At 44.5% G+C, this 17,079-nt stretch overlaps 1 protein-coding gene across 1 annotated transcript in view; it reads right to left on the bottom strand.

The window, feature by feature from the left end:
* CDH13 (cadherin 13) overlaps nucleotides 1–17,079 on the bottom strand; it is a 752,462-nt gene that overhangs the window by 42,029 nt on the left and 693,354 nt on the right. The window contains exon 11 of the mRNA XM_005292303.5: nucleotides 300–442. Within this exon, the coding sequence (XP_005292360.1) occupies nucleotides 300–442 (143 nt within the window). The remainder of the gene's footprint in view (nucleotides 1–299; nucleotides 443–17,079) is intronic.

Raw genomic sequence — 17,079 nt, 5'->3', positions numbered from 1 at the left:
AAGATGATTTATTACTACCCAAGTACATTCATCACATGCATTGTTTACTATTAGCAGTGAGGGCTCTGTAGGATTAAATGTCTCTAGCCTAGCCCCCAAACCTATGCCATTCTAAGTCTGAAGTCTAACTTCCTCCCCACTTACTTTTTGTCTCTATTTGTCTAGAAATATCTTAGACACTTAGGTGCCGATTTAGCAAATTACTTAAGCCTGTGCTTAACTTTATGCATGTGCTTTTTTGAAAAGTGGCCTTCAAATACATTTTCAATCCAGTAATGTTATCAGCAACCCTTACTCACCACTGTCAATTGCCAGAAACAGTGCTGTATAGACGTTGTTGTGGACATAGGGTGATTCACGATCCAGGACAGCAGTGGTGAAAATGGTACCATTTGTAGGATTAATTTCCAGCCATCCTGCTGGATCCTTGTAAACAGAATACCTAGGCAAAAAGATAAAAGCCATCAACTGATCACATATCTAAACTTGAACTGATTATGTTATTACAAAAGGAGAGCCCTTTGCACGGACTGCCTTGCTTAGGAGAATCTCTTAAGCACTTTCACAAACAGTTTCTTAAGCCTCACGACACTCCTTTGAAATAGGTGATTATAATCAGACTCATTTTACAGATGGACAGACAGAGAGAGGTGAAGGCCAACATTTTCAAACATAGAGTTAGGCACCTAAATCAATATTTAAAACACAGGCAACCTGGTTCTCATGGGTGCTGACTGCCTTCTGCTGTCTATCTGAGGACTTTAATACTACTGTCCATCACTGTAGTATCAGACCGCTTTCCACATACAACCAATAGCAATAGTGAAGCCTGGAGTGAACTTCATCGAGTCACTAGCATTGTTCCCTTGTCAGGGTCAGAACTCTGTGGGGGGGATCGTGCTTATTTTGTTGTTGTCTTTTTCTTGGATAATTTGGATTTTATTTTATTGGTTGCTAAGGGGTTTGGGATTAGAAGGGAATTAAAAGGATGTTTTAAATGCCATTCTTATAGTGGAAAGGATTTTTTGAAGAGCAAGGTTTTGCAGTGTTTCCCAAAGACGGTCAAATGCTGGATCTGCTTGGTCTCCTCGAAATGTTTGTTCCATATCCAGCTACGGCCTCCTCCGCCCCCCCCCCCCCCGCATCCAAGGATACTTTGTCTTCAGCTCTCACATGCTTCCTTCTGGCCTTTGTGATCTGCATTGTTCTGCTTCCACAGACTTCAAGCTGCAGGTGCTCAGACTCTGAACAATCAGGCCACTTCCAGAGTCACTTAAATATGGATATCAACCGTTGCCTTCTGGGAGCCCTGACACCTACTCCACTACTGTAGACTATGCTTCTTCCTTATCATGATCATTTAGGTTCTAATCCTGGAAAGACTTAGGCCAGTGCTTAACTTTATGCACTATGAGTAGCATAACTGAAATCAAATTAAATGTATAACTCTTCGTAGGATCAGGGCCTAATTCTGTATGCAGTTAAATACATTGAAATAATCTAACCATAATGAGTTGAAATAACGGACACAAGTTTCCTTTTTAATTAAATATTTTAATGCCTCAAGTCTCCAATTGAAGTGCCTATTGCACAATCAATACGCACGTTAGCGAGAGGCTTATCTGCTTGAAATGGATTGCTTTATAGGTCATCACAGTCAGCAAGTCTACCATCGGTATTCTGAATCATCATCAATTGACATGAAGCCTGTTTATTGTTTTATGAGTATCAGTGAAAAACCAGGAGTTTAGAGTGGCCTCCATTTAAAAGGTGCACTAGGCAGGTATTGCTGCCAAAAACCATCCACCCACTGAAGGAAACAATCAAAATCAGTGGATTGTCAAGAAGAAAATAGTGCCAGAAAAGAAAAAAATAAATGAATTGAGGGTCAGCAACGTAAAGAAGCGAGCACACTGAATGCTGATTTCAGAGGCTTGCCTTGGTTTCATGTAGCTGAGACATTCTATTTATTTCAGGTACTTATATGGAAACCATTACTACAGCATTTGAGCACCTCACAATCTTTAACATATTTATCGCCACAGTGAAATCCATTAACTTCAACTGACTTTGGACCAGGCAAAGGTCTCAGAATAAATCCTATTAAAGTCAATGGAAAGATCATCATTGACTTTCACAAGAGATGGATAATGCCCTAAATTCTGTCTTCCCAGCCTATACGAGTAAGGCCAGATTCTAATCTCATTTACCCCTGGTTAGCTGCATTAGCAACAAGGAAAGTGGTTCTCATTTGCACTGGTGTAAGTGAGATCTGACTCAAACCTTTATTCTGATGGCACAGGAAAATGAATTTGCTTTTTGATCTCCAGCTCCCAGCCCTACTAAGCTGTAGCCTGATCCTACTCCCATTGAAGTCAACACATTTTCACCCTTGACTTCTCTTGGAGCAGAGTGAGTCCAGGAGGGAAAATGCAAACAAAGAAATGGAAGCAAACACTAATGAACAGTGAGTGGTACAGTCTATCAAACGTGTATGCACTTCCACTTTAATAACCATTTAAACATTAATCAATAGTTGAGCTTTATCTCCCATAAAAATGAATTGCTAGAATAGTAACAAGACTGATAATTATTTCATTGTACTCCTTTGTTTTCTCTTTTATTGTTGTTTTTATAATATTGCAACAAAGGTATGAACCTATATATATATATATATATGGAACCAGGGCAGTCTAAACAATTCCCAGTCTATTGTAAGGCAGCAAATTCTCAATTAACCCTGAAACAATTTAAGGAGATTCAACACTTTTAAGGTAATGAGGATTTAAAATGGATTATATTATCTTCCCTGATTGCTCTACAAAGCACTGTTGAATGTACAAATAAAAAAAAAAAAAAGAATTGTATAACCGTGATTTGGCTCAGGATATTGTAAAAGCAGTACTTTGTCTTTCCCACCAGATTTTTTACATATTGTACGAGTATACTGCGGTGTAGTTCAGATGATTGTTCTTTGTTCCTTTTTCAAAGTGAGGGTTCTACTACCAAAAGGCTTAAAATAGACACTCATTAAGAAAAGCATTATATAAAACCATAAAAATACAGAATACAAAGACTGACTTTCTCCCCATCTACTGACTTCAAGGGGACCCGCTGGGCATTAAATAGTGTTGAAAATCATGCCATATATTCAGGTGCCTAAGTGTTGGCTTCGCAGCCTAACTTTAATCACCGAATTTTGTAAGTCAGAGGCATGTGTATGTCGACACATTTACTCACCTACATATAAATGTAGGCCCATATTCCACGCTGTGTCAAAGACCTGATTGCAGCTTGTTCTGGGGCCAGTTCTACATCAGCACTAGTGAAACTTAGAACAGCCTCAGTTTGTTCTAATCGGTGCCAGCAGACTGTGCCCCCCCAAGCATGTTTGTCAATGGGGATCACCAGAGTATACCCTGTTTGGCTGTGCCTCTTCTCCTAGTGACATGCCCCTCTATACCAAGAGCTGCGGGGAAGTGGGAGAGGAGACAGCTACACCACTTCCCTTAGCTGGAAAATCCTCAGCTGAGAAGGGCTTCGAGTTTTATGGCATTGATGTAGAGGTGTAGCAGGGTTACAGCATGGGAGAGAATCTGACTTAATATGTCTGTGTGATGGGGTGCCTGCCCCACACTGGGCTCTAAGGAGTTAATAGAGCCCTTGGGAGGCAGCATAGGAGGCAGCCAATCAGAGGGGTGCTGCGAGGAGTAGCCAATCAGGGCCAGGCTGGCCCATAAAAGAAAGGCTGCAGAACAGAGCAGCTTCAGTCACTCCCTGGAGCTTGAGGAGGGAGGTGCACTGGCTGCAGGGCTGGTGCAACCACTAGGTGGACTAGGCGGCCGCTTAGGGAGCCAAGTGGTTGGGGATGCCAAAAAGCGGTGCCCAAACATTTTTTTTTCCAACAGCAGAGCACAAGGCTGCTACTGCTCCCTGCCTCCCGGCTCCAGAGGGGCTGCCCATAGCGCGGCCAGTTCCTCCCCCTGGGAGAGCAGCCGGCGGCGGAGTGGGGAAGGGGAGGGTGTTGGGCTAGCAGCTGCGCCTTCTTCCTCGTGCCGCAGGCCAAGCTGGGCTCCCCGCCACCCCTGGAGTCTCAGCGGTGGCGGCAGCAGGCTCAGGGCGGCTGGCTGCCTGTGCCGCCGCTGAGAGCCCCGGGGGCAGCAGGAAGCCCCCGGGGAAGAAGGTGCAGCTGCGCTCTGCTCTTTGGGCAGAGAAGCTGGGTGTCTACTCCGCCTGCAAGGTACCTAGCTGGGCCGCAGGGAGCCGCACAGGCCCACAGAGCACCGGGGGGTGGGCAGGTCCAGTCCCTGGCCTAGGGAATGGTGTATGTGGGAGCAACCCCTCCCCCAGTCAGCGCCACCCCCTCCAACACCCACCAACGAGCTACCTTCTCCCCTGTGCACCCCCTGCCCCAACAACCCACCCTGTCCTGCCACTTTTGCCTCTGGGCAACCTCCACCCAGCAATCCCCTCCCCAGCCACCACGGTCACCTTCACCCCTGCATCAACCTCGGGACCCCCCCCCACCTGCCATCTCCCTTCTGCCCACTCCTCCCTTGTGCAAACCCCTCTGTGCCACCTTCACCCCCCTGCAACAACCCTGGGCACAGACACCCCCCCGTCTGCCAGCCCCTTGCAACAACCCCCTCCTGCCCACTCCTCCCTTGTGCCACTCCCTCCCTGCCACTGCACCCCCTGCAACGAGCCCCTTTTGCCTCTGTGCAATCTCTTTCCTGCCACTACACCCCCGACCCCTCCACCTCTTGGCCACCTCCACCCCCTGGAACAATCCCATGCACCCCCCTCTCTGCCACCTTCCCCCGGAAGAGCCCCCATACAACCCCCCTCTTTGCAGCCCCCCCATGCTCCCTGCACTTTGTGAACATCTGGGTCCCTGGGGAGAACTTGGCTGAAGGAAGGTGGGGGCTGGACGTCGGAGGGGGGGCGCAAAGTGGAAGTTTCACCTAGGGAGCAAAATATCCTTGCACCAGCCCTGACTGGCTGCCTCACAGGTTCCCTCCCTGCCCCAACTCACCACTGAGGAAGTGGCTGGACTAAGTGACTGTGACATTCCCCCAGAAGAGGGCGGGGCACAGAGTGCAGCACAGCCAGAGGGCTGTGTCATGAAAAGGATGCCACAGTCCTAGGAGTAACGTGGGTCCTGGGAGCAGAAGTGACGGCGGCAAGATGCCACCAGAAGTGGGCACACTGGCTAGCAGAGCTGATCCCCGGAACATCCAGCAGGGGGCGCCACGGTGGTGAGTCCCACCCGCCCACAAGGTGCAATTGGCTTACATGGCTAAAAAAACAAGTTAAAACGGCTTCATCTTTAAAGCAGTGTGGGTGTATGTATGTGTATTTATATACATATTTTCTGGGAAATATTTGAAGTCTTCCAAAGAAGATCTCCTGAGGATGTTTAGCACACACACATAATGTCTGTGGCTGGCAGCCGATTAGTGGGGAAGCTCATTATACTGAACAGTGGAGACAATATGGACATGGAAATCTAATCAGTGTCACGACCCTGCACTTGCCACATAAAGAATTTCATAGCTAGCAGTGAAGTAGCCAAGGGGTTACAGAAGAGCAGCCAGGCATCTAGGCACAGACCCAGATACTGCTGCTGGCAAACCATTCCAGAGCTTGGTAGGTGCCAGACACATCCCATGGGAGTCGAGGGGTCTTGGCTTTGATGACTGAACAGAATGAGAAGGAAGGCAAAATGAAGCATATTGCGCATACTGAGCACCACCAGTGACAGAAGAAGGCCGTGCCAAATGAGCACTGAACTAACATATATGTGCCAATTTGATGTTGCAGCTCTTTTGCTATGGTACATTTGAGGTTAGCAATCTAAATAAGCATGCTGGGATATGCCTCTCTCTGTTACAGGAATCTGAAGTTACAACAGAGGTTACCCAGATTGTATTGCACAAAGACTGTATAACCAACAACATGCAATGGCTGTGAAGACACTGGAACAAGTATTGCAGTCTTGGGTAGCAAAATATCAGTCTGGCTGTGCAATTCAGCTCTACTATGACAGCATGTTCCTGAAGAACTGGGGAATTTAGACCCTGAAGCCCAGATTTTTAAAGGTATTTAGGTGTTGCTGTGTTCAGCATTGCAATGCAGAACTGATTTAGAAGCCTAAATCTCATTTTCAAAAGTGATTTAGGCTCTTAGGAGGTGCCTAAATCCCTTTAAAGTATGATTTATGCTCCTAAATCACTCGGGCATTGCAATGCTGAGCGCTGCAATGCTTAAATACCTTTAAAAATCTGGGCATGAGCCCACAATATGATGGGCTGGAATGGACCGGTGGCATTCTCTAATGGGGAGGAATGACGATCTAGTGCTTAAGTCACTGGACTGGGACTCCAAAGATTTGGGTTCAATTCCTCGCTTCACCACAGATTTCCTGTATGACATGAGCCATTTCATCTACACTGAGTCTCAGTTTCCAATCTGTAAAATGGGGAGATTAATCCCTACCTTGAAAAGGTGTTGCAAGGATAAAATCTATAAATGACTGAGAGACATTTAGATATTACAATGATGAGGGCCACAAATGTACCTATATAGATAGAATAAGGCAGAGCTAAAGACCCCCTGTTCTTTTAAGTTTCTTCTGAAGTGTCTACAACATTATAAAGTAACAATGATGCAAAATGGAAACATAATCTAGAAAATCACAAACGAATCACACAATATTTTAACAATAGCCTTTCATTGTTAGTACAAACTGAATTTGCCCCTGAAAGTATAGGGGCAGAAGTGCATGTGCATTCATCCAATTAGGTAACAGAACACATCCATGTGACTTATGTAAGCAATCAGCTAATCAATAATGAATCACACTGAGGTAGGGTGACCAGATGTCCTGATTTTGGGATCTTTTTCTAATATAGGCTCCTATTACCCCCGACTCTCGTCCCAATTTTTCACATTTGCTGTCTGGTGACCCTACACTGAGGGTAAATAATGGAAAAGATGCAGTCACACTGTTCTCAGGCCTGAGGAAAGCATTTTGGGGCAGATTTTTAAAGTTAAAAATGCAGATAGGTCCATAGTGAGAGTTTCAGAGGCACCCAAGTGCCCATGGGAGTTTTAAATACCTTTAAAATCTGTCCCTTTATAAAAAATAAGACTAAACACAGTTGGGTTAAATTTTCATTATTTTCCAGACATGAGATTATTGGTTCTAAAAGTGCCTACCATGGGTAAAAGGCATTTTTGCAATATTTCCAGCCTAAGTGGCAGCAAGAAATGTCACACGGAAGTCTATTCACACATTAGATTTCCACACTACATTTTCTGCCTTTGGGGTGAAATCTGGCTCACTGAAGACAATGGCAAACTTACCATTGACTTTAATGGGCCCAGGATTTTATCTTAGAAGTTCACTAAGTGTTCACCTTTTGGGGGGCTTATCCAAACCTCTTGCGGCTTCACCCATAGTTCGGTGAAATTCTGAAACAACTGTGTCTGTCCTCATCCCTGCTGGGCCTATATTACATAAAGGCAGCTTCAGAAATTCTTCTACGAACTTTTCATGAACTGTTCAAGCAAAAGGACCAGTGGGGAATGTAACTCCATATTTCCCGTGCTTAAGAATTCAGCATGAAAAGTTCCTTTTGTCCTTGAATGAAACATTCTCTAAACATGGATATTATATGATCCTTGAATTACACCAACATACATTTCATACTATTAGATGAAGTACCCTCAAACAAGAGAGCACAACTGCCTCTGAGAAACGCCTGTAGACACGTAAAAGGGATGTGTGTGGTAATTACAGCAGAGAGATATTTGTTCCTCACATTTGAAAAAATGCAAATAGGTCAAGACAATGAATACAAGATTAAATGTTTGGGCTGAAATGATAACTAATGTACATTGCGTTTCATGTGCTTTATCTTTGGGTTGCATAACCTAGAGCTTTTAAAATCGTAAGCTGTATGCCATCAGATTCTCTGCTTCCTACTGTGCCATCGACAGCATTAGTCTGTGCTGGTTACTGTCTTCTATCAGCAGCATAGTAGCCCTCAGTGTCCTGCAGCTAGTTCTAGATTTTCTAGAAGGTTCAGGGATGAGCAAATACAGTACAAGGAATAATTTATATGGTATTTCTGCCCACAGAATAATTGTGAATAGATAGCAAGTTAAATGAATTTCTTTGCTATCCAAAAGAATTTGACAAATTATTTTGCAACTTTTGTTTCTTTTTAAACTGATCAGCAAATATTTGCTGTTTGATCTGTGTTAGGGTTACCATATTTTGAGTGTCCAAAAAGAGGACACTCCACAGGGCCCCGGCCCTGCCCCCAGCCACGCCCACGCCCACACCCCAACTCCACCTCTTCCCCAAAATCCCCGCCCCAACTCCGCCCCCTCCCCTGCTTCCCGCAAACATTTGATTCGCGGGAAGCCTGAAGCAGGCAGCAGGTAAGCTGGGAGGGGGTTGGGGGGAGGAGGCGCAGCCCAGTCTGCCCCCCCCCAACCGAGCGGCTCCCTCCGGCGGCTGGCCCCGGCCCCAGCATCTGCAGCCTGGCTCGGCTCGGGCCCTGGGGTGCCGGCCCCAGGCCAGCCCCCGGCCGAGCACCCCCAGGCCAGCACCGCCAGCCCCCGGGCCAGCACTGCCGGCCCCGGCCCGGCCCCAGCCCCCAGCCCAGCACCGCCAGCCCCCGGCCCCGGGCTAGCACCCCCGGGCCAGCACTGCCGGCCCCGGCCTGGCCCCGGCCTGGCCCCGGCCCCCGGCCCAGCACTGCCGGCCCCACACCCCCGGGCCCTGGGCCAGCCCCCGGCCGAGCACCCCCGGCCCAGCACCGCCGGCCCCGGCCTGGCCCCCGGCCCAGCACCCAGCGGCGCCGGCCCCTCCCTATTTTCCCGGACATGTTCGGCTTTTGGGGATTTCCCCCTGGACGGGGATTTGAGGCCCAAAAAGCCGGACATGTCCGGGAAAATCCGGACGTATGGTAACTCTAATCTGTGTTGGCTAATGGTGACCAGTTATATAAGTTACATTGCACTTTTTCTGCTATCTGACTGGATGAAGGCACAAGCACTTCTGCCTGAATACAGTCTTAGATTGTAAGCTTTTTAGGGCAGAGACTGTCATTTGCTCTGTATTTGTACACTGGCTTGCACTAAGAGGTACCACAATTTAAGTCAGCGGTGGGCAACCTCCAGCCCACAGGCTGCATGCGGCCCATCAAGGTAATCAGATTGTGGGCCACGAGACATTTTGCTGACATTGACCATCCACAGGCACAGCCCCCCGCAGCTCTCAGTGGCCGCAGTTTGCCTTTCCTGGCCAATGGGAGCTGTGGGAAGCGATGGCCAGCATACCCTTGTGGCCCACTGCTTCCCGCGAACCGCGGCCATTGGGAGCTGCAGGGAGCTGTGCCTGCGGATGGTCAATGTCAGCAAAATGTCTCGTGGCCCGCAATCAGATTACCTTGATGGGCTGCCTGCGGCCCGCTGGTTGCCCACCATTGACCTAAATGATAACAACAACAATAGTTTTACATGAGAATTTGGCTTTTTTAGAATTCATCTTACATGAAGTTTTGACATTTGCACCTGTAAAATACGATTGTCAAAAAGTTTGTGGAAAACAGGGATGGTTGGAAAATTTCAATGAATAAATGGAAACAAACAGTTTCTCCATCTTTTCCAGCAAGCTTTGATGAATAAAGTGAACGTGTTTAAAAATATGAGTGAATAGACTGGTTGTATCGCATTACATGCCCAGATGTAAAGCCGCTGTAGTTTAATTCTCTATTGCAGTCCTTTAACTCCATACCTTGTCTGTGCCATACAGTTCACCGGCACAGCCGATTCTTGGTCCCTCAGTTTAGTATGATGCAGAGTGTGTGCTATACCAGTAGAGACGACACAATACTAACAATAATTGAATTCTCCATTTCAACAGAAATATTAGTGATGAAATATGGAAGCCACTGATAAGACCTGTATTGTAACTTTATCACATTAGTCGACAGGATACTACTAGTAAGCAGTTCTGGGGAAAATCAGTAATCCAAAAGGGCTTTCATATTGCCTTTCAAAACCACTGCCTGATGTGCCTTCCCATTAGGATACATAAAAGCCATAAAACCCCTAAGAAATAAAAAAGGGAATATATATATATATATATATATATATATATATATATATACACACTTTTTTCTTTATAACTCCTGAACAGCTCCATCTTTTATTCCTACATCCATACAGCAGGATGTTTTTACATCCTCTCCTATGGACTGAACTCAGAGGCTGGTAGCTTGCTGTTAAGTTTGATAATGCTTGGATATAAATCTGCATGTGACCACTACGGTGTTTCATACCCTGTTGCCTACCTCTTTCAGTACTCAGTGATGTTGCTCTGTAGTCAGAAAAAGTGTGTGAATGCCAACTGCTGGACTCTGATACAGCTTGTTTTCTCTGCTTCACTCTTCCATGCCTGCATTGGTCCCTTTTCTTTAAATGAGCACACGTAGTGGGAGCCGCAGTATTGTCAGAACTATCTAATTATATATTATGCTGTGTAATCTGATGACAGAATCATTTGAGGATAATTTATACTCTGCTATTGCTTAGGCTGTTTGCTAAGTACATGTCTGTGTGTGCAATAATTCCAAATTGAGTCTTTTTTCATAATTTATTAGCAATTCAAATAAAATTTGTCTGAAACAACAATACAATGTCAACAGTTAAGTGGCCATATGTTAGCAGAAATGAGGACAAAAATTGCATCAATATTGCCCTTTGTGCATTTACGTATAGCACTGCTGTCAGCAACTGGACGTGCACTGCTGACCTGCACTGGTTAAACCCAATAACCCAAATTTCTTTCAACAACACTCCTTCACCCCATCATACTTTATGGACCTCATGCTTTTCTGATGTGCTCACAGATGAATGTGGCAAAGGCAGATTTCGCTGTATTTATAGACATATTGGCTGCTCAGTGTACTGTTTGTACCAAATTCATGGACTTCATACAACACAACAGACTTAGTTACTAGTTAAATCACATATCCATGAGACATTTGGAGAACTGAAACTAAAATGTGGGTGTCCTTAAGCTCCATACACACAGCCTTCTTCCGCTGGAGCTAATGGAGATCTCTTCTGGATGGCATTAGTGGTAGGCCATTATCCACCTTGTAGGCCAACCACTGGAGGGACACCATTACAAGTACACACACAAAACCAGTAGATTGCATTATGTCTTTAACTACACAGTGTGCTCCATTTCAACCATGTAACATAAACCATATGAGAAAGCATTTGGATGACATGCAAGGGATGACAAGCAATCAGAAAATTTCACTTTATGGATGAAACTCAGATCAATTGCTTCAGCACACAACATTAATGAGTCAAAGCTTAGGCATTTTTTCTACTTGGCCCAAAAATCACAGTTCAAGTTAGGTTACCACGAGGAGTAGTAATGGTAAACATACTGGCATCCTTTTTAAAGCTTGTGCATATGGTCTGCTGCATAAAAGAACCACCACCTGGATTACTGATCCCTGAAGTCCGTAGAAGCTTTACTGTATAAATCTGAGCTTGTGATTTTTATGATAGTGTGACCTGGGGGATCATAAGACCCACTTGGAAACTTCACAGTATCTGGGATTTTTGACAGGAGCCTTTACATTCCATCATGTCAAAGCCCTCTTACAGGAATTGAAATTTGTGAATCAGTGGCAAGATTCTGCTGCTCCAAAAAAAGCAATTACAGCCCATCACGCTAATATATCTTTAAGTGCTTACACATAAAGCTTGGGTGCTAACTTCTTTCAACACATCTTTCATAAGAAATGTTATGTCTGAATGGTAACCAATTTTCTCAATAAAATATCCTACTTGCTTGTTGTTGTTTATTTAATTACATATTACGAGGAGGTTCGAGAAATAGCAATCCCACATATTCTCACCAATTTTCCTTACCCTTCTTGGCTAACTTTGAAACCTGGATCACAATAATACAATCCTTCAGCCAAGGAATTCTACATGCATGTTATTTCTGCTTGGATGCTGGCTGGGGAGAACCACTCAAAAAGAAGGTTCTTCTTTCCCCAGCATCTTCTAGTCTAGGGCTGGGCAAACTTTTTGGCCCGAGGGCCACATCGGGGAATAGAAATTGTATGGTCGGCCATGAATGCTCAGAAAATTGGGGTTGAGGTGCAGGAGCGGGTGCGGACTCTGGGGTGGGGCTGGAGATGAGGAATTTGGGGTGTAGGAGGGTGCTCTCGGATGGGACTGAGGGGTTTGGAGGGCGGGAGGGGGATCAGGGCTCGGGCAGGGGTTCCAGAATGGGTGCAGGTTCCTGCTGTGGGTGTGGGGTTCTGGGGTGGGGCTGGGGATGAGAGGTTTGGGGTGCAGGAGGGTGCTCCAGGCTGGGATCGAGGAGTTGGAGAGCGGAAGGGGGATGAGGGCTGGGGCAGGGGTTGGGGAGAGGCTCAGGGGGTGCAGGCTCTGAGCAGCATTTACCTTAAGCGGCTCCCGGAAGCAGTGGCATGTCCTTTCTCCGGCTCCTACATGGAGGGGCAGCCAGACAGCTCTGCGTGCTGCCCCGTCTGCAGGCACCGCCTCTGCAGCTCCCATTGGAGTGTGTAGGAGCCGGAGCGGGCTCCGACCCTGCACCCCAGCCAGAGCGGGGCCAAGCTGCGTGGTGCTTCTCGCAGGCCGGCTTAAAATGGCTTGCAGGCCAGCTTAAAACTGCCCGCGGGCCATAGTTTGCCCACCCCTGTTCTAGTCTATTGACCAAGATCAGGAGACAACTTGAACCCCTCATTTGGTTAAAAACACCAATAATCACCCTCAGCAGCTTTCAAAATATGCTGTTAAAAAGCCACGTTTGAATTACAGAAAGGAAGAAAAATCCTTGCTTCATTATATTTGCACTCTTCTCATATTTGACTTACGTTGTTCAGGTGGGGAACTAAGAGTGGTGGACAAGCTTTTTTAATTAAATGTTTGACGATACAAAATGCATAAGTATGTATTTGGCTGGAAATGCTGTTACCAAAGCAGTGATTATACGCTACCTGTGCTGCAGGCCGTAAAACACCTCCTGTAGTGCACACAGATTCTGAAGAGACAAGCTCAAGCTGTCATGCTCTGGTAGATTCTTTGTTAAATCCATAGCCTTAAAATGTAATTAGGAAATTTAACCTAACCTAAATACACTATACTTTAATAAGAACAAATATACTGGTAACAACAACAAAAAGCTTACTTAAATTGCCCTTTCTGGCTACCAAGGGACAATGTTGAGAGTGGCACTGGGTTAGTTGAATTTATAAATTGACTGGAGCATAATTGCATTATAGGTACAATATAAATTGTATCATGCTGATATTGCTTTTGGAACAGAGTGTGCTTTCGAGCCACAGGCCCGCGCTGAATAGAATAGAGTCCCCTCTGAGGAGGGCTGGGAAGCATTCAGCAGGACGTACAACCATCCTGGAGCCCTGGTTTGCCAGGGGAGATCACACATCGCTTAGGAGGGTACAGCAAGTGTTCACCTGTGTGGCCTGCCAGCTCTGCAATCATGGATCAGGACCACACTTTACTAGGGGCAGTATAAATACAGAATGACAAGATGTTCCTTGACCCTTAGATTTAGACACCTTGCTTCCACTTTTTCCTTTGAAAATCTCCTCTTTAGGCACCATTCCTGCTTGAGGCAGAAGGAACGGAAAATATAGATTAAAAACAAAAATCTGATCAATACCACATAGATTCATGTGCCTCGTGCCATGCTTTCCTGCTAGCATTTGTCAAGGCCATGATAACAAGGGTCACAGGTAAAGCTGGTTGAAAAGTGGATAAACAATTTCATAAAAATATTTGAAATTTTGAAGTTGTTTAAAAAAAATGGAACAATTCTTTTTATTAAAAAATAAATAAATAAAACACAGTGCTAACCAAATTCTGGAATAAAATTAAAAAACCTAGACAACACTACTGTTTCTGAATTCAAGGACAAGGAAACGGGGGAAAAAAACAAAAATCTGAAATTATGAATATTTTTCAGTTTTCAAAACCAAAAAGATAATTTGGGCTCAAATTCGACCAAAAAAAAGGTGTTTATTTTTGACATTTCAAGTAAAAATAGGGCGGGGGGGATCAAAATGACATTTTCCAACCAAAATTTCATTTTTGACAAAATCAATTTTTGGCAGGAAAAAATTCAAAGATTTTTGACCAGCCCTAATCACAAGGAAAATGTTCGATCCCCCTCTTGTCAAACTGATATATGAATTATACTGAGTCTTTCCGAAACCCCTCAAACAACCTCCCCCTCCCCCGAACCTTGTCAAGCCCATCAGAAGCAAGCCCCCCCACAGACCAGGACCCACCACCTCAAAGCGGCACCAGACCCTGCCAGAACAACAGATGCAAAACCTGCAGCCATATCTCCACTACTACAATGATCAATACCTCCTACAACATCACTGGGTCCTACACACGCCTATACCAACATGTGGGGTACCTCATCCAGTGCATTAAATGCCCTAATAACAATGACATCGTAAAACCAGACAGACAATCACTACACTCTCAAATGAACTCACAAAGAAAAATGATAAAAGACAATACTACTATGTCACCCATGGGCGAACCCTTTTCACAAAATGATCACTTTATATCTGACCTCTCGGTCCTCATAGGAAACCTGCACAACATCTTCAAAAGATGAGCCTGGGAGCTTAAATTCATAACTTTGCTAGACCCTAAAAACTATGGTCTTAATAAAGATGATGGATTTATGGCCTATTACAACAATCTGTAACCCATTAACTCTCAATTTTTGTCCTTTTACTGCAGGGGTGTTAATGGGCCACTTCACAGTCAATGGTCTACTATGTGTTAACTATTTATGCTAAACAACCTGTTCCACTTATGTTCTTCTATTTATGCATCCGAAGAAGTGGGCAGTAGCCCACGAAAGCTTATGCTCTAATACATTTGTTAGTCTCTAAGGTGCCACAAGTACTCCTGTTCTTTTTGCGGATACAGACTAACACGGCTGCTACTCTGAAACCTGTTCCACTTGGTATTTAGTTGTGACACTTTGAGTACCTTTCCTAGACCTGAAGAACTCTGTGTGGCTCAAAAGTTTGTCTCTTTTATCAACAGAAGCTGGTCTGATAAAGATATTACCTCACCCATTTTATCTCTTTATAAAACAGGCACTTCTTTTATGCAGAACAGATGGGATTATAAAATTCGAGGACTGTGATTAGGAATTCAAACCACTGTGGTAGCTGTCCTAACACAGGGTTCCCACTGGCTTAAGTGGTCTTTATTGCCAATGACAGATCAATAATATTCACCCAATATTTGCTCCATGCTTCTCATGAATGAGAGTGAACCAGGTACATCAATTATACACAGCTAGAGTGACCAGACAGCAAGTGTGAAAAATCGGGACAGGGGGTGGGGGGGTAATAGGAGCCTATATAAGAAAAAGACCCAAAAATCACAACTGTCCCTATAAAATCGGGGCATCTGGTCACCCTATACACAGCATAATGAAAAAAACATGTTAACACTGTTCTATATCATGCACTATAAGGGGAATTGGTCACTTCGCTTCTAAACTAGAGCATTACTTTTGGTGCTAAGGTGCCAGCCGTGAACTGCTGTGCTGATCCCTCTGCTTGCAGGGAGCAGTTTCCAGGCTTGGAGCTGACCTGGCTGCAGACACCTATTCTGTTCCTTTTGCCTTCAGATTCTGGGGACATCTTTTATTATGCTTGACATCATGCCATTAAAGTGGGGACATTTATTTGTTAGAGATTTACGATACTTGTCAGGTTAATGATTTAGAAAGCCTTCATCACAATGCTATATAATATGATCAAAACACAGCCTTTCCCCCGCCCCCCAAGTCAAAATTCAGCTTGCCAGCCCCTTGCTACTGAAAAATACAAGTCACTAATTAATTGCTTGTGTGCAAAAATAAGAAGGATAATAACTGATAAACGTCAGAGAAGAAACTGAAGAGTCTTTGCAGGAAATAGCTGCTAAGCAGAATAACAACATTGACTAATCAAATTAAAATAATAAAGTTGTACTCATCAGGTTGTTGAAGACTGCTCTAATAGTGCAGAATATTTTATATTAGCGTTATTATCTGGCTTTCCAAAAGTTTCTACATTCCAAAATGTAATTTACATTTAGAAGTAATTAGGGCTATGGTTAAATAGGCCCAGAGGCTGTGATGATTTGTATTATTCCTACAGCCAAAGAATAATACATCATATCTTGGAATAACACACTAGCATAATCAGGATGTTACTGTTGGAAGATTTGCCGACATATGCACATCAGTAAAAATGTTTGAACTGTAGCAATTGTGTGTCAGACGCTAATCAACACAGGAAAAGCTGGAGGTGCTTTTATGAAGCACTTAGAGGAGGTTCTGGCTGTAAAACTCAAACTTCTGCACATGCCAATATCCTTCCTTCCAGCTGGATCAGTTTTTCCTGCTACCTGTCCATTTGCTGGCTTTCCAGTCCTTTAGTCAGGAGCCATGCAGTCTTCAAAGATAGAGGAGTTTGGATAAGAGTCTAGCAGATTCACAACTACCGGTAGTCACTATAAAATAAATAATAAATGACAAATTCTAGGATTGAAAAGGGAGTTATGTTTTTTTTTCCCCCCAGGAGGCAGGCAGAAAAGAAATGAGAAGCGGCACACTACTGCAAAGTACTGTTCCATTTGGATCAATAGAACTTCAGCAGGTCAGCAGCACTTACTGCTAGAAATCCAGTTGGCACCAGCCGGAGATCCCTAAATTCTACCGCGGTCCCTTGGATGGTCCAATTCTGCTTCCACTGAAGTCAATGGCAAAATTTCCATTAACCTCAAGAACAGAGTCAGAGAGGCAAGAAGATTAGAAGGGAATTAATATATTTTTATGAGTCTATTTGGGAGATGAAAGGGTAACTACTAAATGTAAATAATCATTTAAGTGCAATTTGTGGATTGGGATATACATTATAATGCATATTTGAGATCTGTGCAATATGGTCTTCTTTCAGT

The sequence above is a fragment of the Chrysemys picta genome, chromosome 14 (assembly GCF_011386835.1).
Source record: "Chrysemys picta bellii isolate R12L10 chromosome 14, ASM1138683v2, whole genome shotgun sequence".
Taxonomy (NCBI): domain Eukaryota; kingdom Metazoa; phylum Chordata; order Testudines; family Emydidae; genus Chrysemys; species Chrysemys picta.
The sequence above is the reverse complement of the archived record's forward strand: the minus strand, read 5'-3'. Positions and strand labels throughout refer to the sequence as shown.